Here is a 25,360-nt window from a genome sequence, read left to right as displayed (position 1 = left end):
TTGTTGCATACATAAAGAAAGTTCTATCCTTCTTTGGCACCAATTGGCCGACTATGCCCAGGAGAAAGGCCTCTGGTTTCTTCAGGAAGGTATATTTAAATACCTTTTTCATTTCATTATAGATCATCTCCCAGAAAGCCTTAATCTTTGGGCACGTCCACCAAAGGTGAAAGAATGTACCTTCATTTTCTTTACATTTCCAACATTTATTATCGGGCAAATGATAGATTTTTGCAAGCTCAACTGGTGTCATGTACCACCTGTATATCATTTTCATAATATTCTCTCTTAAGGCATTACATGCCGTAAATTTCATACCGGTGGTCCACAACTGTTCCCAGTCAGCAAACATAATGTTATGTCCAACATCTTGTGCCCATTTAATCATAGCAGATTTAACTGTTTCATCCTGCGTATTCCATTTTAACAGCAAGTTATACATTCTTGAAAGTATCTTAGTTTTGGGATCTAGCAGTTCGCTTGAAGATCTCAGGGCGCTTCGCAGGGCCTTCTCAGTGGTGTCTCCAACCTGGTGGAATGCTCTGTCCCAGGAGACCAGGGCCCTGCAGGATTTAACCTCCTTCCGCAGGGCCTGTAAGACAGAGCTATTCCGCCTGGCTTTCAATTTGAACTTAGCCTGATCTTTTATTCCTCTTCCTCCCCTTTTTATGAAGATCCCCCGCTCTGGGATCCCACAGCTAATTCTCCCCTGGTCTCTTCGCTGGCCCAAGTAGGACTAATTTAGCCAGCTAGCCCTGGTGATCATCTAATGTGTATTGGATGGATTTACCCCCCTAAATTGATTTTTGAATTCTGAATTTATTGTTGTTCACGTTTTATACTGCATTTTATGCTGGTTTTTTGTTGTTTTAAATTTGTTGCTAGCCGCCCTGAGCCCGGTTTTCTGAACTGGGAAGGGCGGGGTATAAATAAAAATTTATTATTTATTATTATTATTTATTATAAATAACAATAATGCATGTTAAGGTCAATATATTAAAATGGTATCAGAAAGAATCATTCTTGTGTGTATGTGTGTACGGGGGCTCATCAGCCTAGGCAGGTAGCCCATCTCAGGGAAGCAGAACTCGATTCTCGGCATGCACAACACTCAGGGAAAATATGTATAAAATGATGTACAGGTGGTATGTAACGCCCGTAAAATTGGAAAAAATATATAAAACTGGTGATAAATTATGTTGGAAGTGCAAGATCAAGGAGGGCGATTTCTATCATATGTAGTGGTTGTGTGAGCCTATCAAAAAATTCTGGGAATCTGTTTACAATGAATTAAAAAAAATCCTCAAATATACCTTTATAAAAAAACCCGAAGCCTTTCTGCTGGGGATAATTGGGGAGGAAATCAAAAAGAAAGACCAAACACTCTTTCAGTATGCGACAGTGGCTGCCAGAACTCTAATAGCGCAGAATTGGAAGACATCAAAAACCCCAACTATAAATGAATGGCAAACCAAACTATTTGATTATTTAGAACTGGCAAAAATGACACAGAAAATAAGAAATCAAAAAGACATAAAGTTTAATAAAGAATGGAATAAATTTATGACATACATGGAAACAGAGGTAAAAAATCTAAAAATCACAGTAGGTGTGACGTAACACTTGTGACGTAAAGAGTCTCTTGAGGAAAAGAAACTGCAGATAAAAAATCATATAATATATTCTGAAACTGAGATGAAGGGAAGTCAATTAATGTTGTGTGTTATTTAGTTATTTAGTCAATGTAAGTTAGTTAGTTGGTGTTTTATGTTAGGTGATGTTTTTTCTTTTGTTTTTTTATTATTATTTCTTTTATTTATGTACTCCTTTTTTGTATGTATGTGTTATGTATGTTTATTTCTTCAGTTGTTTTAATGTTGGATGTAGCAAAATGAATTAAAACCAATTAAAAAAAACGAAAAAAAACTAAGGGAAGCAGAACTCTTGATTCTGAACCTTTGCTGAGCACCTGCTACCCCACCTCCAGGCCCCACCCAGCGCACCTGTCACCATGACGAGGCGGATGCGGGCCCTCTGCAGCTCGGCCAGGACCGGGACCGTCTCGGGCTTCAGTTTGTTCTGGAGAACCACCAGGCCCAGGAAGTCCATGTTGCACTCGATGACGTCTCTGCAAGGGAGAGGGGTGTGTCAGAGCGAGAGAGGAAAAATGGGGATCGTGGCCGGCGTATGTCAGGGAAAATGAGGGGCAGGGAGGAGGAGGAGGATGGAGGAGACAGTCTTTTTCCCTTTCTCTTTTTTGCTTTTAAGTGCTTTTCGATTGAAAACTTTATAACGTACAACAGAGATTATAGGCAAAATGAGAAATAAAAACAAACCATTATTCATTCTTTAACTAGTTTCGCGCATCAATTTGTGATTACGTTTGTCAAGAGCCCCAATTTCCCCCTTGCATTCCCGATTTAAATTCCTTAAATACGCACTTGAGCGTTCGCCGTATTATTTGACTTGCTATAAATTTTGCTTTGTACAGTTATCCTATTTGCACACCGAAGCTCAATCAAGACCTGCCAACAGACTGATCTTCTGATCAAAATATTATTATTATTATTATTATTATTAATAATAATAATAATAATAATAATAATAATTAACTTTGTATATAGCCCTACACTCGTAGATTTCAGGGCAGTTCCTAAAATTACAATATAAAAAACACAAAGTACAGAATAAAAATAAAAATCCTATTTGCACACTAAAGCTCAATCAAGACCTGCCAATGATCTTTCAACAACGTTCTTTTACACAAACTCTGTAAATATCCCTCTCTCGGGGGGGGGGGGGGGCTCATCTGTAATGTCTCTTAACCTTGCTGATAACCTCGCCAGTTCGGCGTATTCACTTATTTTATTTTGCCAGTCTGATTTAGATGGGCTATCCTCTCCCTTCCAACCTTCTGCGATTAGAATTCTGGCAGAGACTTTAACATACATTCAAAGACTCTCCTGTATTTTGTTTTGGGGGGGGGGGGATTCATTTCCCGTAATTCCTAGCAGGAAGGCTTCAGGGTTTTCTTTTAAGGGAAGGAACATTTGAACAATTTCTTCAGCTCGTTATAAATTGTTTCCCAAAAGTGTCTGCTTTTTTTACAGTTCCGCCACATGTGGATCTATGTGCCTTCAGCCTCCCTGGATTTCCAGCAAGTGTTTCTTCCAGATCTGAACATTTCAGCTAGCTTAACAGGCATTAACAGGACGCGGGTGGTGCTGTGGGTTAAACCACAGAGCCTAGGACTTGTCGATCAGAAGGTCGGCGGTTCGAATCCCCGCGACGGGGTGAGCTCCCGTTGCTCAGTCCCTGCTCCTGCCCACCTAGCAGTTCGAAAGCACGTCAAAGTGCAAGTAGATAAATAGGTACCGCTCCGGCGGGAAGGTGAACGGCACTTCCGTGCGCTGCTCTGGTTCGCCAGAAGCGGCTTCGTCATGCTGGCCACTGACCCGGAAGCTGTACGCCGGCTCCCTCGGCCAGTAAAGTGAGATGAGCGCCGCAACCCCAGAGTCGGCCACGACTGGACCTAACGGTCAGGGGTCCCTTTACCTTTAACAGGCGTTAACATCTAACAGAGGAGAAAGTCTGACCTGCTGATGTGCTGGATCTTGTGCCAGGTGAATTTGCTCTCCAACCGCCGGCTCGCCAGAGCGATGACCCGCAGCCCTCGGCGCGTGTAGGACTCCAGCACGGCTGAGAAGGTGTCTGGAACTGAACGGCGGCAACGTCAGGTGTTAAAGGTGGGGGGCAGGAGAGGAGCCCTATGGCTGGATCAGGCCAGCGACTCATCTCGGAGAGGCCAAGTAACCCTAGGAACCCAGGAGTCCTAATAGACTGCCACTGAACCTGGAGGCTCCTTACAAACGGGTTGGGTCAGTGGCCTGCCCAGTCCAGCACCCTGGTCCCACAGTGGTCAGGCGGAGGCCTCAACTGGGAAACCCACAAGCAGGATCCGTGCCCAAGAGAAAGCCTCCCCTCCTGTGGTTTTCGGGAACTGGGATTCGGGAACATTTGGTGCTTCAGGTTGTGGAGGGCAGAGAATGGCCGTTGTGGCTGGTAGCTTGCAACTGTTTCGCCTGCTCTTTTATTTGTACACAAAACAAATGAAAATCCCTGAAACGAGAAGTAATTGACTAGAAATATTGTCTTATGGAAATAGACTAAATAATATAAATAAAGAAGTTTAAGGGAAAAATTAGAAAAACCTAAAATTGAACAAGGCCTTAACAGGATGCCGGCTACAAACCTCGTTTCACTGAACTATTCAGTTTCCTCAGAAGGAAATAGAAAAATCATAAACCTTAAATGACCAAAATTCAAAAAAAGGGGGTAGAACTCCCAAAAATTCTGAAGTATTATAATCCAACTCCAAAGCGCAGTAGTTAAGGCCTTGCTCAATTTTAGGTTTTTCTAATTTTCTCCTTAAACGTTTTGATTTTTATTATTTAGTCTATTTCCATTTCTCGTTTCAGGGATTTTCATGGTATTTCATTTGTTTTGTGTAATTTCTCGATTCCGTGGCTGTCTTTTTTCTACTGGTTTTATATGTACACGAATCAGAGCTCTTTGTTTAAGCCGGTGGTTCTCAATGGGGGTGTGTGTTGCACCCCCCTGGTGTGGCAGGAAAGGACGGCGAGGGTGGCAGAAAGACTCAAGGAGCACCGCAGAAACATTTAAACATTTCAGTGTCGTATAGCATCAAAATATTATTATTATTATTAATTTACTTTGTACATAGCCCTAAACTCGTAGATTTCAGGGCAGTTCAGAACATAAAACTACAATATAAAAAACACAAAGTACGTAATAAAAATAAAAATCCCCAACCAAGCCAATAGTTTTCTTTTAAATTATTTGCAGAACATGAATAGATGTATTTTAAAAACGAGAGCAAGGGCAGCAATGGATACTGCAAACTGATACCTCTCCCTGGGTTTGCATACATACTTAAGGTACATATGTAAGAGGCTTTTTTATTCTGGAAGAGAAGAAAGTTGGGAGAACCACTGGTTTAAGCAGTTTGCGCTTTTTCGATCCTTGGGGTTAATATATACCGTAATTTAAGGAACATCGGCTCCCAGTACGTTTCCAAGCACAATTCCAAGTGTTGGTGCTGACCTTGAAAGCCCTAAACTGCCTCAAAGGCCCAGTATACCTGAAGGAGCGTCTCCACCCCCATCGTTCTGCCCGGACACTGAGGTCCAGCTCCGAGGGCCTTCTGGCGGTTCCCTCCCTGCGAGAAGCCAAGTTACAGGGAACCAGGCAGAGGGCCTTCTCGGTGGTGGCACCTGCCCTGTGGAACGCCCTCCCACCAGATGTCAAGGAAATAAACAACTACCTGACTTTTAGAAGACATCTGAAGGCAGCCCTGTTTGGGGAAGTTTTTAATGACTGATGTTTTAATGTATTTTTAATCTTTTGTCGGGAGCGGCCCAGAGTGGCTGGGGAAACACAGCAAGACGGGCGGGGTATAAATATTATTATTATTATTATTATTATTATTATTATTATTATTATTATTAAATACTACTACTATTAGGACCACCCTGTTATAGCGACTGCAGTTTGCTTTGAACTGTTTATGGCTCTGCATTCTCCACGTGGCTGCAACCGAGGTTGAAACGGGGACGACTATTAATCTTAATCAGGGGTCAGCAAACTTTTTCAGCCGTGGGCCGGTCCACTGTCCCTCAGACCTTGTGGGGGGCCAGACTATATTTTTTGAGGGGGAAATGAACCAATTCCTATGCCCCACAAATAACCCAGAGATGCATTTTAAATAAAAGGACACATTCTTCTCATGTAAAAACACGCTGATTCCTGGACTGTCCGCGGGCCGGATTTAGAAGGCGATTGGGCCGGATCCGGCCCCCGGGCCTTAGTTTGCCTAGCCACGATCTTAACCATAGCAATTATTCTCAAGAAAGAAGCAGCCCACCCGTCTCCTTGCGGCAGAGGCTGCCCACCGTCTCCGGAGCGCCCTTCATGTAGGCCACCAGTTGCTTCTCCCCCAATGTTCGGGTCACGACACTCATGCGCTGCAGGCTGGATGAGAAGGGGAACTGCGCCAGGATGCCAATTTCGTAGACTTTCTGCAAGAGGCGAGGAGGTGAGCGAAGGGGCCAGGTGGGAGGCTGTCTCGGGGCACCTGCGCTTCCCATCCCCAAACTCACCCCCAAAAGGGGGAGAAAACTCCAGTGGCGCTGGGAGGAGGAGAAAAGCAGGGACCACTCACCATCAGCTCCATCAGCTCCTGAAAGAGAGAGGGAGAGAGAGAGAGAGAGAAAGAAAGAAAGAAAGAAAGAAAGAAAGAAAGAAAGAAAGAAAGAAAGACGTCAATAGAGTTAAGATAAACGAAAGAGGGTAAGGATTTGCTGATTTGATTATTTAAATGGGGATACAAAAAGGGGAGGTGTGAGGAGGCCAAGGAAATAAGATAATGAGTTAGGGTTACAAAAATGGATTTGTTTTTATTCTTCTTTCTCTTATTTTATGTATTTTTCTATGGTTTTTTTTTGTATTTCTTTCTTTTTATATGATTTTTTAAATTTATGTTTTTGTAAAACTTCAATAAATATCCTTTAAAAAAAAAAAAAAAGAAAGACGTCAATAGTCTGTCGTTATGCATAAGAAGGGACGCGGGTGGCGCTGTGGGTTAAACCACTGAGCCTAGGACTTGCCAATCAGAAGGTCGGCGGTTCGAATCCCTGCGACGGGGTGAGCTCCCGTTGCTCAGTCCCTGCTCCTGCCCACCTAGCAGTTCGAAAGCACGTCAAAGTGCAAGTAGATAAATAGGTACTGCTCCGGCGGGAAGGTAAACGGCGTTTCCATGTGCTGCTCTGGTTCGCCAGAAGCGGCTTAGTCATGCTGTACGCCGGCTCTCTCGGCCAATAAAGCGAGATGAGCGCCGCAACCCCAGAGTCGGCCACGACTGGACCTAATGGTCAGGGGTCCCTTTACCTTATGCATAAGAACCTGCGCAAGAGCCAGCAAATCCAGGCTCCAGAGACCCAAAGGCATTGTGCTAGTATTAATTAGCGTACTTTTCCGAGTATAAGACTTGGGTTTTTTTTATTTAAAAATTATGTTCAAAATTGTGGGCCGTCTTATACACGGATACAACCTCCCCCCATTTTCTCAATTTGGAGTCCCCCCAAAATAGACGGTGTCTTACACATCGATGGCCCTTGTGGTCTCTTCCAACTCTATGATTCTATGATTCTATTCTATGTTATACACGGAAAAACATGGTACACTTTTTTATTTATTTCGTACAATTTATACACGGCTCGATCGTTGAAAACACAAAAAGCGAAACACCACCTCAAAGGCTGCATTTTAATGTTTTAATGTTGCATTTTAATCTTGTTTTTAAGTTGTATTTTAATCAACTTGTTTTTATTATTGGTTGTTAGCCGCCCCGAGCCCGGGCCTTGGCTGGGGAGGGCGGGGTATAAATAAAATGTATTATTATTTATTATTAAAGCAGTTTACAAAAAAAAAAAAAAGATGAAACAAGGATTTAACCCGCACCCAACTGTGATCTTTCTGTGTTATTGTTATTAATTATTATTAATTAATTTTATTATTTATACCCCACCAGTCTGGCTGGGTTCCTACAGCCACTCATTTTATGGGTTTCATTTTTCGGTTTTCAATAGCTGCTATAGCTGCCTACTCTGCTTCACACACATTATATATATATATTTTATAAGATATTTATTAGAATTTTACAAAAAGCAGGAATTTACAAAATAAAAAGAGAACAAGAGAAAAAAGAAAAATACAAAAAATACAAAAATACATAGGAAAAAAATACAGAAAAAATAAATAGAAAAAATTAAAAACAAATCCATTTTTTTTCCATATCTTGGATTTCATTTGCTTATTTCCCTGACCTCCTCACACCTCCCTTTTTTTGTATTCCCGTTCACATAGTCAGTTCAGCAAATCCTTACCCTCTTTCATTTATCTTAACTCTATATCTCAACATATTATAACTATATATTTTCATCCGTTACCAATCCATTTTTACATATTCTTATTAATCTTGTTGCTAATGCCACTTAACTTCAATCCAACATCATTTTAACATTCTCACACACATTACAAAACATAAAAATAAGAACTTCTCTCCCCCTGTCCCAAGATACAACATCTGACTGGGCTGCCGCAGCCACTCTAGGCGGCCTCCAACGGGTATAAAACCGGAATAAAGCTCATGTCAACTTTTGAAACCTGTGGGCAGGCTTGCCTGAACAAGAATGCTTTCAAGCAGGTGCCGAAAAGATAACAGCGAAGAGGACTGCTTGGTGATCAAGGGGCAGGGAGATCCACAGAGTACGTGCTGCTGCGCTAAAAGACCCGGTTCTTTCAGACGCGGAACGGGTGTTGTGCGGCACCTGGCGCAACGCCAGCTTGTCCAATTGAATAATAATAATAATAATTTATTATGTATACCCGCCCATCTGGCTGGGTCCCCCCAGCCACTCTGGGCGGCTTCCAAAAAAAGACTAAAATACAATAACCTATTAAACATTAAAAGCTTCCCTAAGCAGGGCTGCCTTCAGTTGTCTTCTAAAAGTCTGGTAGTTATTTTTCTCTTTGACATCTGGTGGGAGGGCGTTCCACAGGGCGGGCGCCACCACCGAGAAGGCCCTCTGCCTGGTTCCCTGTTACTTGGCTTCTCGCAGGGAGGGAACTGCCAGAAGGCCCTTGGAGGTGGAGATGCTCCTTCAGGTCTACTGGGCCTTTGAGGCCGTTTAGGGCTTTCAAGGTCACCACCAACACTTTGAATTGAAGCGGCCGTGTGGGCAAGGTGACCTTTCAGGGGAGGGCTCCCAAAGCCCCCTACTCACCTCGTCCTCAGGGGTCCCCTCCGAGGTGGCAGGAGGCGTCTGGTCAGGGGGCCGCACGACCGTGGGCTGGATTTGGTCGTGCAGGGCTGTCTCCTCTTGGGTTGGCTCCTCCAGGACCTGGGAAGAAGAAGGGGGGCTTCAGGCAGCGCCCCAGGCCCAAGCGGGGGACGCGAGCGTCCCTTCTCTGAGGCGAGCCGCTGTGGCGGAGCCATGAGCGGACTCAGCCACGGCCTCCGGTCTCGCGAGGAGCCGGCGCTGATCAAAACACACACACACAGCCGTGCCCCCGCCATCTCTCTTCCCCAAAAGCCTTACCCAGCCGGTGGCCTCGAACATCTTGAGGTCGAGGGGGTCCCCCGAAAGACGTCCCCCGATGGTGGTGAGAGAGTGGCAGGCGGCCATGGTGGCAAGGAAGGGCGAGCCGGACAGGCTGGGTCCCCGGACGTCCTGCCCTGCCGGGAGGAAGCTGAAAGGGGAGGAAGACGGGGCTGTGAGAATCTCTCTAGGGAGCCGAACGCTGAGGAGGGCAGAGAAAGGTTCTCTGGGTCAGCGCTCAAAGGCTTGGGCACATGGCCTTCTCTGTGGCAGCCCCCCAAACTGCGGAACTCCCTCCCGAAAAAGGCCCGCCTGGCCCCTTCACTGCACAGGATATCAAATCCAAACTCCTCCTCCTCCTCCTCCTCCTCCTCCTCCTCCTCCTCCTCCTCCTCCTTCTTCTTCTTCTTCAGACCTTGTGGGGGGCCGGACTATATTTTGAAGGGGGGAAAATGAACAGAAGGTGACTGGGCCGCATCTGGCCCCCGAGCCTTGAGTTTGTCTACCCACGATCCGGCCCAAACTCCTTCTCAATCCGGCCCGTGGACAGACTGGGAATCAGCATGTTTTTACATGAGTAGAATGTGCCCTTTTATTTAAAATGCATCTCTGTGTTATTTGTGGGGCATAGGAATCTGTTCATTTCCCCCCCTTCAAAATATAGTCCGGCCCCCCACAAGGTCTGAGGGACAGTGGACCAGCCCCCTGCTGAAAAAGGTTGCTGACCCCTGCCTTAGGGTAACGAATGAATGTGTAAATAAAACAACGATGAAATGAGAGGCGTTACACGGCTGGACCTTCAAGCAGGACCTGAGGGCAAGAGATTCACAAGCATCGCTGCCTCTGACCGTGCAGGCAGAGCCCAGCTGAAGGCGCTTCTTCCTGCTCACTCACCAACCATCTTGGGCTTGCACGAAACCCCAGAAGTCGAGCCCGTCCTCGGTCAAGGTTCCCGTCTGCAAGAGACAAAGCAGCAGTTGCCGTGAATGTTCCCAGGATGAGGCCGGAAGAGGAGAGGATCTCCCCACCTCTCTCTCTCTCCCTCCCTCCGAGGATTGGGGGTCGGGGTCTGGTACCTTGTCGAAGCACATCAGGTTGAGTTGCCCGCAGATGTTGATGCGCTGGGGGCTGATGGAGAAGATGCGCTGCCCCCGGAGGCGCTGCTGTGCATACACCAGGCCGGCCGTCATGGCCGCCGGCAACGCGGGGGGCACCGTGATGGTCAAGATGTCCAGGGATTTGAGGATGATGCGACCGACCAGCTCCTGGTCAGGAGGGAGAAAGAGAGGAATAGGTTTGCTTAGCCTGGAGGGACAAAGGTCAGGTTCTGCACTTAGGCAGGGAGAACTGGATGCACAAATACAGGGTGGGGGACACCTGGCTTACTAGCAGTTTTGGGGGGCGGGCAGGTATGGGGGAATCCCTAGTCCTGAATGGGGCAACTGTGCCCCCGAAGGACCAGGTGCGCAGCCTGGGAGTCATTTTGGACTTATAGCTGTCCATGGAGGCGCAGGTCAGTTCCGTGTCCAGGGCAGTTGTCTACCAGCTCCACCTGGTACGCAGGATGAGACCCTTCCTGCCCATGGACTGTCTGGCCAGAGTGGTGCATGCTCTGGTTATCTCCCGCTTGGACTACTGCCATGCGCCCAGATGGGGCTACCTTTGAAGGCAACCCGGAAACTACAACTAATCCAGAATGCGGCATCCAGACTGGTGACTGGGAGCGGCCACCAAGAACATATAACACCGGTCCTGAAAGACCTACATTGGCTCCCAGTACGTTTCCAATCACAATTCAAAGTGTTGGTGCTGACCTTGAAAGCCTTAAACACTCTCGGCCCAGTAGACCCTGAAGGAGCATCTCCACCCCCATCATTCAGCCCGGACACAGAGGTCCTGCTCTGAGGGCCTTCTGGCGGTTCCCTCCATGCGAGACGTGAGGTTATAGGGAACCAGGCAGAGGGCCTTCTCAGTGGTGGCGCACTCCCTGTGGAACGCCCTCCCACCAGATGTCGAGGAAATAGACAACTATCTTACTTTTAGAAGACACCTGAAGGCAGCCCTGTTTAGGGAAGTTTTGAATGTTTGATGTTTTATCGTGTTTTTAATATTCAGTTGGGAGCTGCCCAGAGTGGCTGGGGAAACGTAGGCAGATGGGTGTGGGTATAAATAATAAATTATTATTCCTATAGTACATGTGAAAAGGATCTAGAGCAGCCTTTGGGTCCCCAGATGTTGTTGAACAACTCCCATCACCCCTATCTAGCAAGGCCAGAGCTCAGAGATGATGGGAGTTGTAGTCCAACAACATCTGGGGACTCTCAGGTTGAGAACCGTTGATCTAGAGGTTTTAATGGCGCACAAGCTCAACTTGAGCCCACGGTGTGATGCAGCAGCAAAAAACCCGAATGCTATTCTAGGCTGCATCAACAGGAGTCTAGTGTCCTGATCAAAGGGAAGGAATAGTACTGTACCCCAGCCTCCTTGGGAGGAGACCTACCTCCTGCTGCACGCTGTGGATCACCGAGTACAGCATCCCGATCCCGGCGACGCCGACCAGGCAGAGGAGGAACCGGTAGGCATCTCGGTAGAGGCGGAAATCTGCCGGTTTGGGGAAGAGGATGGAGCAGACCAGCTGCCCTTTGGAGGTGGAGAAACCTGGCGGAGAGACGCGAGTGAGGGCTCCGAAAAACCAACAGACGCACAAACACACCCTCCTTCCTTTCGACATTCTGAGTCAGGAACAGGAGCCCGTCGCCGCCCCAAGGTGCGCTTACCTGTCCGGATGACCAGCGCCCGAACAGCCTCCCCAGAGTAGTACCGCGTTTGGATGACACAGGTGCCGCAGAAGAGGGTGTGCCGTTTGTGCTCCTCGGGGTCGTAGGCGAGGTCCTGCAGCGGCCCGCTGGCCCCTCGGGATGGGTCTGGCAGGGCTGTCTTGGTCACAGGGACGCTCTCACCTGAGGGCAGGAGAAAGTGAAATAAATTGAAATTGAAATACTTTATTGTCACTTGTATATAGTGAGATATACATCTGTCTCCTGAGAAATCTCTATGTGGGACAAGAAGCTACAGTTAGAACTGGATATGGAACAACTGATTGGTTCAAAATTGGGAAAGGAGTACGACAAGGCTGTATATTGTCTCCCTGGTTATTTAACTTATATGCAGAATTCATCATGCGAAAGGCTGGGCTGGATGAATCCCAAGCCGGAATTAAGATCGCCGGAAGAAATATCAAGAACCTCAGATATGCAGATGACACAACCTTGACGGCAGAAAGTGAGGAGGAATTAAAGAACCTTTTAATGAGGGTGAAAGAGGAGAGTGCAAAATATGGTCTGAAGCTCAACATCAAAAAAACGAAGATCATGGCCACTGGGCCCATCACCTCCTGGCAAATAGAAGGGGAAGAAATGGAGGCAGTGAGAGATTTTACTTTCTTGGGCTCCATGATCACTGCAGATGGTGACAGCAGCCACGAAATTAAAAGACGCCTGCTTCTTGGGAGAAAAGCAATGACAAACCTAGACAGCATCTTAAAAAGTTGAGACATCACCTTGCCGACAAAGGTCCGTATAGTTAAAGCTATGGTTTTCCCTTTAGTGATGTATGGAAGTGAGAGCTGGACCATAAAGAAGGCTGATCGCCGAAGAATGGATGCTTTTGAATTCTGGTGCTGGAGGAGACTCTGGAGAGTCCCATGGACTGCAAGAAGATCCAACCTCTCCATTCTGAAGGAAATCAGCCCTGAGTGCTCACTGGAAGGACAGATCCTGAAGCTGAGGCTCCAAGACTTTGGCCTTTGGTGCTTCAGGCTGTGGAGGACAGAGCCATTGTGGCTAGTAGCCCGCAGCTGTGTTTTCACCTGCTGTTTAATTTGTAGATGGCTCTGAGAGCTCTTTGTTTAAGCCGGCGGTTCCCAAAGGGGTGTGTGCGTCACACCCCCCTAGTGTGGCAGGAAAGGACGGCGAGGGTGGCAGGAAGACTCAAGGACCACCACAGAAACATTTAAACATTTCAGTGTCGTACAGCATCAAAATATTATTATTATTATTATCATTAATTAACTTTGTACACAGCCCTATACTCGTAGATCTCAGGCCAGTTCAGAACATAAAACTACAATATAAAAAACACAAAGTACGGAATAATAAAATTAAAATCCCCAATCAATACAATAGTTTTTTAAAATTACCGTATTTTTCGCACGATTGGACGCACCGGACCATAGGACGCACGTAGTTTTCAGGGGGGGAAATCAAGGAAAAAATATGATTCCCCCCCCCCAGCTCTGGGAGCAGTGGACAGGCTGCACGCAGCCTGTGCGCTACTCCAAAACCTTCTCCCTGCTTTTGCGGGAGGTGGCAGAATTCCCCCACCTCCCGCAAAAGCCCACAGTAGCCCCGCGTGACTCCTGTGGGCTTTTCGACCAGGAGGGAGAAGGGACTGAAACGGCGCGTCAGTCCCTTCTCCCTCCTTGGGGAAAAGCCCCCAAGAACCGCTTGCTCTTTAAAGGCTGCGCGGCTCCTGCGGGCTTTTCTAGGAGGTGGGGGAATTCCTAGAAAAGCCAGCAAAGCCGTGCAGCCCCTTTAAAGAGCGCCCGGCTTTTGCCTGCTTTTGCGGGAGGTGGGGGAATTCCCCCATCTCCCGCAAAAGCCCGCAGGAGGGAGAAGGGACTGACTCGGCCAGTCAGTCCCTTCTCCCTCCTTGGGGAAAAGCCCCCAAGAGCCGCTCGCTCTTTAAAGGGTGCGCGGCTCCTGCGGGCTTTTCTAGGAGGTGGGGGAATTCCCCCACCTCCTAGAAAAGCCAGCAGAAGCCAGGGAGCCCCTTTAAAGAGCGCCTGGCTTTTGCCTGCTTTTGCGGGAGGTGGGGGAATTCCCCCATCTCCCCCAAAAGCCCACAGGAGGGTTGGAGAGTAGCGGGAAGGCGTTGCGCGCCTTCCCGCTGCCCCCCAATCTCTGGGGCTGGCGATGGGGGAAGCGCTGCTTTCCCCACCGCCAGCCTCCAACCCGGGTTGGAGAGTAGCGGGAAGGCGTCGCACGCCTTCCCGCTGCCCCCCAATCTCTGGGGCTGGCGATGGGCGAAGCGCTGCTTTCCCCACCGCCAGCCTCCAACCCGGGTTGGAGAGTAGCGGGAAGGCGTCGCACGCCTTCCCGCTGCCCCCCAATCTCTGGGGCTGGCGATGGGGAAAGCGCTGCTTTCCCCACCGCCAGCCTCGAAGCCGGGTTGGAGAGTAGCGGGAAGGCGTTGCGCGCCTTCCTGCTGCCCCCCATCCTCTGGGGCTGGCGATGGGGGGAGCGCTGCTTTCCCCACCGCCAGCCTCGAAGCCGGGTTGGAGAGTAGCGGGAAGGCATCGCTGCCTTCCCACTGCCCCCCAATCTCTGGGGCTGGCGATGGGGGAAGCGCTGCTTTCCCCACCGCCAGCCTCCAACCCGGGTTGGAGAGTAGCGGGAAGGCGTCGCACGCCTTCCCGCTGCCCCCCAATCTCTGGGGCTGGCGATGGGGAAAGCGCTGCTTTCCCCACCGCCAGCCTCCAACCCGGGTTGGAGAGTAGCGGGAAGGCGTTGCGCGCCTTCCTGCTGCCCCCCATCCTCTGGGGCTGGTGATGGGGGGAGCGCTGCTTTCCCCACCGCCAGCCTCGAAGCCGGGTTGGAGAGTAGCGGGAAGGCGTTGCGCGCCTTCCCGCTGCCCCCCAATCTCTGAGGCTGGCGATGCGGGAAGCGCTGCTTTCCCCACCGCCAGCCTCAAAGAGCAGACTCTCCTGGCTTCAGCGGAAGCAACGCAAAGCCTCCGGAGCGCAGGCTTCGGAGGCTTTGCCTTGCTATCGCTGAAGCCAGGGAGCCTGCATTCGCTCCATAGGACGCACACACATTTCCCCTTCATTTTTGGAGGGGAAAAAGTGCGTCCTATAGAGCGAAAAATACGGTATTTGCAGAATATGAAGAGTCCTGCTGGTCGAGCCTCATGGGTATTTTATTAATCAGAGTCCAATCCTTCCTTGCTTTGGGAACGCTACAGCGAGAGGTCGGATGGCTTCAGCTGAGATTCCTGCATTGCAGGGGGTTGGACTAGATGACCCCTGGGGTCCCCTCCAACTCTACAGTTCTGGGATTCTATAAAACCACCCAGCTTGGCAGCCTCCTGGGGCAGGGAGTCTGCTTTAACTCTCTGTGCTGGGTGAAGGACTCCCTTCTATCCCTCCAGAATGAGAGGGTGGCAGGAGATCAGCTCCTAAGGAGAGGCAGTTCCCCCTCCACCCATACCAGAGGCAGTGTGATGGCCTGGGAATCCGATTCAGAGGCTGAACCTGAGGAATCCCAGCCTGCACAGGAGTCCCCGCCAGTGGTGTAGCGTGGGGGGTGCAGGGGGTGCCGGCCGCACCGGGCGCAACATCTGGGGGTTAGGGTTAGGGGGTGCAAATCCACGGGTTAGGGGGCGCAAATCCACGGGTTAGGGGGCGCAAATTACTTGCCTTGCCCCGGGTGCTGACAACCCACGCTATGCCACTGGTCCCCGCCTCCAGGGCCGGCTGAGCTGGGGCAGAGGCTTGAATCTGAAGGGCCTGCACCTGTGCTGGATCCTCAGGAGCAGACACCAGCTGAATCTGCTCTGGCTCCAGAGGTGATTGAGGACCCATTGCCTGCAGGTGCTCCTCTCCCAGCCCTGTCAGGGGAAGGTGAGGTTGCCTCTGGGTCCGGGAACCCTCCAGCCTCTCCGGAGCTGCAGAGGCTCAGGGCAGAGAGGCGGAGGGAACTAAATTCTCTCAGTAGGAGCGCTCGCCTTAAGGCCAGGAGAGGCGAGTCACCTGTGGGCCGGAACCGCCCTATGCCTCGGGGCAGATAAAGGCCAGTCAGCCCAGTCCCAGGTTGCGGGAGCAACATCGTTGGTAACCTGTTCCTGCCAGCACCCTGTCCTGCTCTTCCAGAGTTCCTGACCACGCCTGGCTCCTTGCCTTGGACCCCGCTTCGCCCTTGGCGGACAGCCTCCAGACCCTCGACCTAGGATCAGACTCAGACCATGCCGTGTGGTAACCGCCCCCCCCCCCGGACCAGGACAGGCAGCCTTGCCTACCTGTGAGCATGCTCTCGTTGGCGATGGCAGTGCCGCTCATCAGCACCGCATCGCACGGGACGGTCAGGCCCTCGGGAGGCACCAGCAGGACGTCCCCCGGAACCAGCTGCGTGGAAAAGATCTCCTCTGTCTCTGCGGAGAGAAAGGAGAGCCATCGCTGCAGAAAACCGTAAGAAGGGCCTGGTGGATCAGGCCAAAGGGGGCCCCTTTAGCCATCCTGTTCTCACAGGGGCCAACCAGGTGCCTCTTTGGAAAACCCCACAATAATAAAGAATAATAATAAAATTTTATTTATATCCCGCCCTCCCCAGCCGAAGCCAAGCTCAGAGTGTCTAACAGTAAAAGTAACGCAGTTTACATAAAATCACAATCAATTAATTGAAATACATTCTAAAATCACTTCGTTCTAAAATCAATTCAAATCAAATTAATGGCAACCACTGGGCTAGAGTTCTGTGGGGATTACCAAAGGAGGGGGTCAGGCTGTGCCTTGGCCAAAGGTCTGGTGGAACAGCTTATCTTGCAGGCCCTGCAGAAAGATGTCAAGTCCTGCAGGGCCCTAGTCTCTTGGGACAGAGCGTTCCACCAGATCAGAGCCACAGGTGAAAAAGCCCTGGCTCTGGTTGAGGCCAGCCTAACCTCCCTGTGGCCTGGGACCTCCAAGATGTTTTTGTTTGAAGACCGTAAGGTCCTCCGTGGGACATACCAGGAGAGGCGGTCCCGTAGGTACGAGGGTCCTAGGCCGTATAGGTTTTTTTTTAAGGAAACTTTATTCAAAATAACCGGAGTAGAGGAAAAGCAGGCAGGTCCGATCAGAACAAAAGACACCAGATTATTATTATTCCTAATTAAATTTGTGTATCACCCTTCAACCCCAGATCTTGGAGCGCTTCGTGCAGGTCTCCCCTTCTTTAATGTATTTTTAATCTTTGTTGGAAGCCGCCCAGAGTGTCTGGGAAAATCCAGCCTGATGGGCGGGGTACAAACAATAATGTATTTATTTATATTATTATTATTATTATTATTATTTATTATTATTATTATTATTACACAAACTGCCCACACGGCCCCAAGCGATGCTGGAAGTGGAGAGAATCAGCTATGGCCGCGTGTATATGATCCATGTGTGATTCAACCACGCTGGGTCCCCCAAACTGTCCGGCTCTGAACCGTTTTTCTTGTAGCTGTGAGGGCGTCCCGAAGCCCCTCCACACCTGCCAAGGGAACTTGAGCCCCAGGACCTCCCTCCCTCCTTCCACGACGCTCACTCACCATACGGCCCCCGAAACACCGTCACGCGGATGATGTTGTGTGCAGCAACCATGTCGTGCAGCAGGACGTATTGCTGCAGGGGAGAAGGAGAGAGACAGACAGGGTGAGCACCAGGTAGGTCCAGCCCAGCATCCTGTCCTCCTCACAGGTGCCCAAAGGGAAGCCCGCAAGCAGGATTCGAACGGGATAGCAGCACCCCTGCGGTTTCCAGCAACTGGGGGGACAAGATGTGTGTTTTATGGCAATTACAGCAATTATTTCTAAATGTGCTGCTCACACCTGCAAAACAGCACCTTTCTGCACAAATCCGTGCCCTCTTTTTGGGGGTGCAGGGTGTGTTGGGATGTGTGCCTGCCCTACGCCTGTCTCAGAAGAAGCCCTAAAAGATAAAGGGACCCCTGACCATTAGGTCCAGTCGTGTCCGACTCTGGGGTTGCAGGACTCATCTCGCTTTATTGGCCGAGGGAGCCGGTGTCCAGTTTCCGGGTCATGTGGCCAGCATGACTAACTCGCTTTTGGCGAACCAGAGCAGCGCACGGAAACGCCATTTCCCTTCCCACTGGAGTGGTACCTATTTATCTACTTGCACTTGGACGTGCTTTCAAACTGCTAGGGTGGCAGGAGAAGGACCGAGCAACGGGAGCTCACCCCGTCGCAGGGATTCGAACCGCCGACCTTCTGATCGGCAAGCTCTAGGCTCAGTGGTTTAACTCACAGCGCCACCCGTGCAGAAGGAGCCGTGTGGGACTCAAAAGCTTGCTTACGACCTCGTGACAATTTCGTTCTCCTCTCGTAAGAAGGTCCTGCAGGGCCAAGGGCTCACCTGGTCTAGCTGTTCAGGCAGTGGAAGCTGCCTGCAGGGAACCGGCAAGCAGGATCCAGGGACCAGAGCGACACTGTCCTCTCCTGTGGCTTCCAGAAACGGAGACCCGGAAGCATTGCTTCAGAGCATAGCCACTGCGGCTAGCAGCCATCAATGGCCCTCTCCTCCTCTGTGAATTTGTCCCGCCCTCTTTTCAAAGACTCCTGGGCTGGCGGCCATCGTGGCCTCTAATACTCTTTCAAAGCCACCACCCGCCATCGCGTCCTCTCCCCTTTTGCCCCCCCCAGCCACACCCCCAACCCTCCGCCAACCGTGACCCTGGCGGGTGGTACCTTCCGGATGGTGTAGAGGGAGGAGCAGATGGAGACCAGCGACATGAAGAGGATGGCAGAGGCGTACAGGTAGTAGTTATCCAGGGACCACAGCACCATGCTGAAGGCTTGGAAAATGTAGAAAGGGTTCAACACCTGCGGAGGGGAGGAAAAGGAGAAGCCCCCGGCAAGGTCAGGACTTTGTGGTGGATAGAGCCATCGGACAGACCCCCTCGGAAGGTGGCGCGTTCTCCTTCCTTGGAGGTCTTTAAGCAGAGGCTGGACGGCCTGCCTGCCAGGGACTCCTGCATCTTGGCGGGTTGGTCTAAATGACCTTCGGGGGGCTTTAGATACCTATTAGGTCCACAAATTACCATATAGCATATATTCAACACAAAAAGCAGCGACAATTTGTTGTTGACAAAGGACAGCTGGACATATAAAGGGCCCCATTACCTTCAGTAGCTTAGGGCCTCATCAAACCTAAATCTGGCCAACCAGGTGCCCATTATGGGATGCCCACAAAGCAGGATTCAAACACAAGAGCGGCGCTCTCCCCTCCTGTGGTTTCCAGCGACTGGCATTTGAAAACACACCACAGCCTCCGACAGGGGTGACCAATTCTTTGGCGATCCCTCGTAGCCGAGTAAGATGGTCTTCCATAAACACGGTTTTAACCGTGAGTCCGTAAGTGACTGTGGAGGCCAATTCTGGATCCACACGTCCTTCCACAGTGGGAAGAAGAAGAAGAGTTTGGATTTGATATCCCGCCTTTCACTCCCTTTTAAGGAGTCTCAAAGCGGCTAACATTCTCCTTTCCCTTCCTGCCCCACAACAAACACTCTGTGAGGTGAGTGGGGCTGAGAGACTTCAGAGAAGTGGGACTAGCCCAAGGTCACCCAGCAGCTGCATGTGGAGGAGCGGAGACACGAACCCGGTTCCCCAGATTACAAGACTACCGCTCTTAACCACTACACCACACTGGCTCTGGGGTGTGGTGGGGACGTTGGTTTCCAGGCAGGAGTCGATCCCGGTGTGGATTTGCCAAACGTGCCTTCCTCTTAGCACATTTTTCCCTTGCGTCCTGAGTTCGAGTGTCTTCAAACCCCGTGACCCCTTTGGGAAAGGCTGTTCTCCAACTGGAGCACTCGCAGGCCAGTGTTTCCCAATCGTTGGTGTTTATACTACATTTTTTTAGATTTGCCTTGAGAGAGGCTTTAAACCTCTTTTGTTGACCACCAGCATTACGCTTTCCATTTTTAAGTTCAGAATAGAGTAGTTGCTTTGGAAGACGATCATCAGGCATCCGCACAACATGACCAGTCCAACGAAGTTGATGTTGAAGAACCATTGCTTCATCTTTGCTTCTTCCAGTCCCCTGGCATTAGTTTGCCTGTCTTCCCAAGTGATGTGTAAAAATTTTTGGAGACACCGTTGATGGAATCTTTCGAGGAGTTGGAGATGGCATTTATAAGTGGTCCATGTTTCACAAGCATACAGTAAGGTTGGTAGTACAATAGCTTTGTAAACAAGCATTTTGGTTTGCCTGCAAATGTCCCGGGTGACCGATATGCACACAAACACACATACAAAGACCCGCCCTTCTGCAAACTTACCTCCTTGATGAGGAGTTTGGGGAGGGAAGGCACTTGAACGTCAATTTGGTTGGCTCCGTAGAAAAGCCTCCTAAAGACAGAAGTTGGATTGGGGGGAGAATGCATGTGCTCAGAATCAGGGGGGCAGCAGAGGGGGTGAATTATCTTTCCCCCGTTGCCCCTATGTCCCAGCTAATATCTCAGAAGCAATGCAGAAAGAGGATGCCCTGATCTTCACACACCCCCACCATTTCTCTCGGCCCGCCGGTCGCTTACCTTCCTTCCCAGCCTCTTCAAATGCAATACAAAAAATAAAGGGTCCTTGAGCTGCCTACATGTGATGGCCTGCGATTCAGGCTCAGATGCTGAACCTGAAGAATCCCAGCCTGCACAGGAGTCCCCACCTCCAGAACCAGCTGAGCCGGGGCTGGGGCATGAGCCTGAAGGGTCCTCACCTGTGCTGGATCCTCAGGTGCAGGCACCAGCTGAGTCTGCTCTGGCTCCTGAGGTGATGGAGGACCCATTGCCTGCAGGTGCTCCACTCTCAGCCCCGTCAGAGGAAGCGGAGGTTGCCTCTGGGTCCGGTAACCCTCCAGCCTCTCCTTAGCTGCAGAGGCTCAGGGCAGAGAGGCGGAGGGAACTAAGTTCCCGCAGGAGGAGTGCTTGCCTCCAGGCCAGGAGAGGCAAGTCACCAGAGGATTGGGGCCGCCCTATGCCTCGGGGCAGATAAAGGCCGGCCAGCCCCAGTCCCAATTTGCTGGAGCAACATTGTTGGTTGCTAGCTCCTGCCCTGTCTTGGCTCCCTGCTTGCATGCCTGTTCCTGACTTCACCCGGCTCCCTGCCTTGCACCCAGCTTCAGCTACTACAGACTGCTGCCTCGTTGCACCTTTAACCAAGGACCGGATTTGGACCTTGCCTCTTGGGTAACCCATGGGACCAGCACACTACACCTGATGTTCTGGACCTGAGCAACTGGACTCCAAATCTCACTGGTCAGAAAGAGCCGGAGGTCACTCCTCCCAGGAGAAGGGAAAGAGGCTTCTAAGAAACCTGAGTTCTCCTTGAATGGTTGTCCCACCACCAGGGACCTAGACCGGACCTTCTATGGAGCTGACCAGCCTCACTGCTTCTTTGTGAGTAAACCACAACTCTGGTGTTGTGTATAGGCAAGGATTGGTCCAGTTTTGGAACCACAGAGCTCTGGTACGTTTTGTGTTCTGATCTGACCTGCCTGCTTTTCCTCTACTCCAGTTATTTTGAAGAAAGTTTCCTAAAAAAGCCCTATGCGGCCTAGGACCCTCGTACCTACGGGACCGCCTCTCCTGGTATGCCCCACGGGGGAATATAAGGTCCACCAATGACAACATTTTGGAGGTCCCAGGTCGCAAGGTGGTTAGACTGGTCTCAATTGGGCCAGGGCCTTTTCAGTACTGGCCCCGACTTGTTGGAACGCTCTGTCACAAGAGACCAGGGCCCTGCGGGACTTGACATCTTTCCGCAGGGCCTGCAAGACAGAGTTGTTCCGCCTGGCCTTTGGTTTGGACTCAGTCTGACCCTTAGGTTTCCCTCCCCTTATGGTTTTGATCTACGGGCTATTTTTAAAACGAGGCTGCATTTTAATCTGTATTTTAAATTGGTTTTTTTCCTATCATGTTTTTACTGTAATTTTACTGGTCTTAGTCGTCCTGAGCCCGGCTCTGGCCGGGGAGGGCGGGCTATAAATAAAATTTATTATTATTATCATCATCATCATTATTTTTATTACGAATTTGACCACCGGAGTGTGTGTGTGTGTGTGTGTGTGTGTGTGTGTGCAATCGCCAACCTTGGGTTTTTTAGGATCCGCCACCTGCCCAGATGCTTGGAGTTCCTGCTGCTGGGAGTTTACGATCAGAGCCAAGAGGCCAGGATGCTCTTCTGAGATCTGGGAGAGACGTGGGGAGCACGGGCTGCCCTTACTCTCCGAGTAACTTACAGTGGTACCTTGGTTCTCAGACGCCTTGGTATTCAAACAACTTGAAACCCAAACACCGCAAACCTGGAAGTGTTCCGGTTTGCGAACTATTTTCGGAACCCGAATGTGCTCAGTTTTCAGTGTTACGTTTCTGTGTTGATTGCTGAGGTCTGCCTGTTTTTGCTATTTATTTTGCGTTTTTGTGGCTTTTTTTGTTTTTGTGATTGTATGGAACCCAGTTCAGCTACTGAATGATTGTGTGGCTGCAGTACGTTGTTTACTGCTTTCCTTTTATGGATCAATGGTCTTCTTAGATAATGAAATTCATGTTAAAATGCTGTTTTTAAAAGTCTGGAACGGATTAATCCATTTTGCATTACCTTCTATGGGAAAGCGCACCTTGGTTTTGGAACGCTTTGGTTTTGGAACGGACTTCCGGAACAGATTAAGTTTGAGAACCAAAGTACCGCTGTTCAAGGGAACTGCCTGGGAAATGCAGGGGGTGATAGACTCAGGAGTTCCTGGGTCTTTGTGAGTGCAGCGAGTTCTGCCAGGGAAATGAGCAAGCGGTTTTCACTTTGGGCAAGGAAGGGAGAAGGAAACGGTTCCTTGGGCGCCCTCCCTCCATCGCAACCGTCTCACCCCCTGCCCAGAGAAGCTCAGCACGGGCACAGCCCGCCCTTGCACCTCTCCCCTTACTCACCGGTAGTCCTGGGTGCTGCGAGGAAGGCCAGCCCCGTGGAGGGTGTGCAGGGAGGAGCACGACAGCCCAGCATCAAGGGCCCTGAGCCGCTGGAAGGACTGGGACTCAGGGCTCCAGAGGTAGCGTGAATTCTGGTGGACGAAAAAGCGGATCTGCGGGGGGGGGGGGCAGGGAGACAAAGGTGTCCGTGAGGGTGGGGGAAGAGAGGAGGGCTGCAGCAGAGACACCCACCCCCTCCCAAAGGCCCCCAGCTCACCTCTGCCTGCTCCCCGCAGGCGGGTTGGGACAGAAGATTGCCCTCTTCACAATCCCAGTCCTCCAAGGGGCCGGCCTGGCAGAGAGGCCTCTTGCTCTCTGGCACCTGCGGGAAGCCCAGCGGGCTCGATCCGGGAGCGAAGAAGGAGCGCACCCGGACCCGGGACCAAGTCCGGAACTCGTCCTGTGGGAGGGAAGCAGCGGGAAGGGTGAGCGGTCACCCACGTTTCCTACAAACTCAAGGTTTTTCGGTGCTGCGGCGAAACCTGCCTTCTGGAACTCCCTGCCTATTGACGCCTTCAGCTACACTCGCTTCAGCCCCTACTGAAAACATTGTTTGCCGGGCTTCAACAAGAACTTATGGTTTTCTTTACAGTGTGATTGAAAGAACCGACTGTGTGAAATACTGTGATGGATTTGCAACATTGCCAACTGAAGAGAGCTCTATTTCTGATTTATTATGGTTTTCCTGAGACGCCAGCGCGTTAGAAGAAGCAAGAAGATAAAACAATGGAAGCTTTGGGTATAGATCTTTACATTAGTATAACTTTTAAAAGCCACTTGTAATAAGATGAAGGAGCTTTTAAAATTGGATTGTTAAGTATGTAAGATTTTATGGACGTGCAGGAACAAGTATCATATTTTTCGCTCCATAAGACGCACTTTCCCCCTACTAAAAAGTAAGGGGAAATGTGTGTGCATCTTATGGAGCGAAGGCAGGGGGGAGGCAGGCAGGAAAAGCCCCCAAGAGATGCACACAAGCTACACGCGGCTCTTGCGAGTTTTTCCCTAGGAGGGAGAAGCGACTGACACGGCCAGTCAGTCCCTTCTCCCTCCTCATAGAAAAGCCCGCAGGAGCCGTGCGCTCCTTAAAGGGTGTGCGGCTCCTGTGGGCTTTTGCGGGAGGTGGGGGAATTGCCATAGCCGCGCGCAGCCCCTCCGGCCAGGAGAGGTTGCGCGCGGCTATGGCAGAAGCCAAGACAGCAAGCGGGATGGATCTCGCTTGCTGTCTTGGCTTCTTTGCTCTTTGGGGCTGGGGGGTGAACCTGGGCTTCCCCCGGCAGCCCCAGAAGCTCTGGGAGAAGGGGAAAAGGCTTTTTTTTCTTGATTTCCCCCTCTAAAAACTAGGTGTACCTTATGGTCCGGTGCGCCTTATGGAGCGAAAAATACGGTATATTATAATGAATGAATGAATTTATTAATACGGTCACAGACCAGCGTCAACACACACAATATCACAGATCATAAAAATATATATCATAAATACAAAAGACAATATGAATATAACAAGGATTTAAATATAAAAATTAAAATTAATTATTAGCGTGCCCCCTGTAAATAACATTTAGGGGTTTAGTCACTATGGGATACCACTTGCTTCCTGCGATTGATTGCAGACGCACAGAATTTAGCTACATTTAATGTAGTCTTGGGATTCTTGTCCTCTAGCAGTAGTTTTAAACTATGGTGTTCCGATTCTTTCCTGGACTTTTGCAAAACAGGTGTAATAAAGGTCAAACGTATATCCTCATAGAAATGACAACGTAATAGTACATGTGAAGCAGTTTCAACTTCCAGCGAGCCACAAGGGCAGACCCGTGCTGTGTATGGTTTACCCTCAAATCTGCCCTGAAGTAAGGCAGAAGGGAGAACGTATATTATAATGGAACCAAGAGGGGGAGTGAAGTCGATTGAAAATTATGGTTTAATCTGGCTATGATTTACTTTCCTCTGCCGCCCCCCCCCCCCCGGTTTTGTTATTTTTGGGAAATCAATAAAATGTTATCCAAAAAAACAAACAAAGCAAAAAACAAACCCTGGGAGACCCTCTGCACGCATGGCAACCCTATACTACCGGGCGAAGCAGCAAGACAGGGTGATGGGGGTTGGGGGTCAGAGTCTGAGGTGCCTACCGTAGTCCTCAACAGCACGACCCGGGCGTCCCTCAGCGGCACGGCGCGGCAGGTCCACTTGACGCTCAGTTCCGGCAGCCAGTAGAGGAAGAGGAGTAGGAAACCTCCGCTGCAAAGGGTGCCCAGCGAGACCAGCGCCAGCTTCCAGCAGCAGGGGCTGTAGCCGGAGATTTCCTGTGCAGAGGGGGAAAGGAGGGAGGAAAAGCCAGAGGGTTTTCTCACGGAGAAGCGGGAGACCCTGGGGCAACCAGGGAGCGAATGCGGCCCCCAGCACCCCTCT

At 50.2% G+C, this 25,360-nt stretch overlaps 1 protein-coding gene across 2 annotated transcripts in view; it reads right to left on the bottom strand.

Annotated features, from left to right (window-relative positions):
- Positions 1 to 25,360, bottom strand: part of LOC310746763 (polyamine-transporting ATPase 13A3-like) — a 58,060-nt gene that overhangs the window by 18,365 nt on the left and 14,335 nt on the right. For both annotated transcript variants that reach the window (XM_083580798.1, XM_083580799.1), the window contains exons 4-20: positions 25,081 to 25,254; positions 23,169 to 23,351; positions 22,913 to 23,064; positions 20,276 to 20,345; positions 18,681 to 18,815; positions 17,526 to 17,598; positions 16,254 to 16,385; positions 11,957 to 12,139; positions 11,680 to 11,837; positions 10,256 to 10,444; positions 10,074 to 10,135; positions 9,180 to 9,330; positions 8,865 to 8,981; positions 6,242 to 6,259; positions 5,945 to 6,098; positions 3,597 to 3,717; positions 2,004 to 2,128 (exon numbers count right to left, since the gene is read on the bottom strand). In XM_083580798.1, coding sequence (XP_083436924.1) covers positions 2,004 to 2,128; positions 3,597 to 3,717; positions 5,945 to 6,098; positions 6,242 to 6,259; positions 8,865 to 8,981; positions 9,180 to 9,330; positions 10,074 to 10,135; positions 10,256 to 10,444; positions 11,680 to 11,837; positions 11,957 to 12,139; positions 16,254 to 16,385; positions 17,526 to 17,598; positions 18,681 to 18,815; positions 20,276 to 20,345; positions 22,913 to 23,064; positions 23,169 to 23,351; positions 25,081 to 25,254 — 2,197 coding nt within the window. The remainder of the gene's footprint in view (positions 1 to 2,003; positions 2,129 to 3,596; positions 3,718 to 5,944; positions 6,099 to 6,241; positions 6,260 to 8,864; positions 8,982 to 9,179; positions 9,331 to 10,073; positions 10,136 to 10,255; positions 10,445 to 11,679; positions 11,838 to 11,956; positions 12,140 to 16,253; positions 16,386 to 17,525; positions 17,599 to 18,680; positions 18,816 to 20,275; positions 20,346 to 22,912; positions 23,065 to 23,168; positions 23,352 to 25,080; positions 25,255 to 25,360) is intronic.

This window comes from Podarcis filfolensis (assembly GCF_964270895.1).
Source record: "Podarcis filfolensis genome assembly, chromosome: 13".
NCBI lineage: Eukaryota > Metazoa > Chordata > Lepidosauria > Squamata > Lacertidae > Podarcis > Podarcis filfolensis.
Note: the sequence above shows the minus strand (reverse complement) of the source record. Positions and strands in the feature narration are given on the sequence as shown.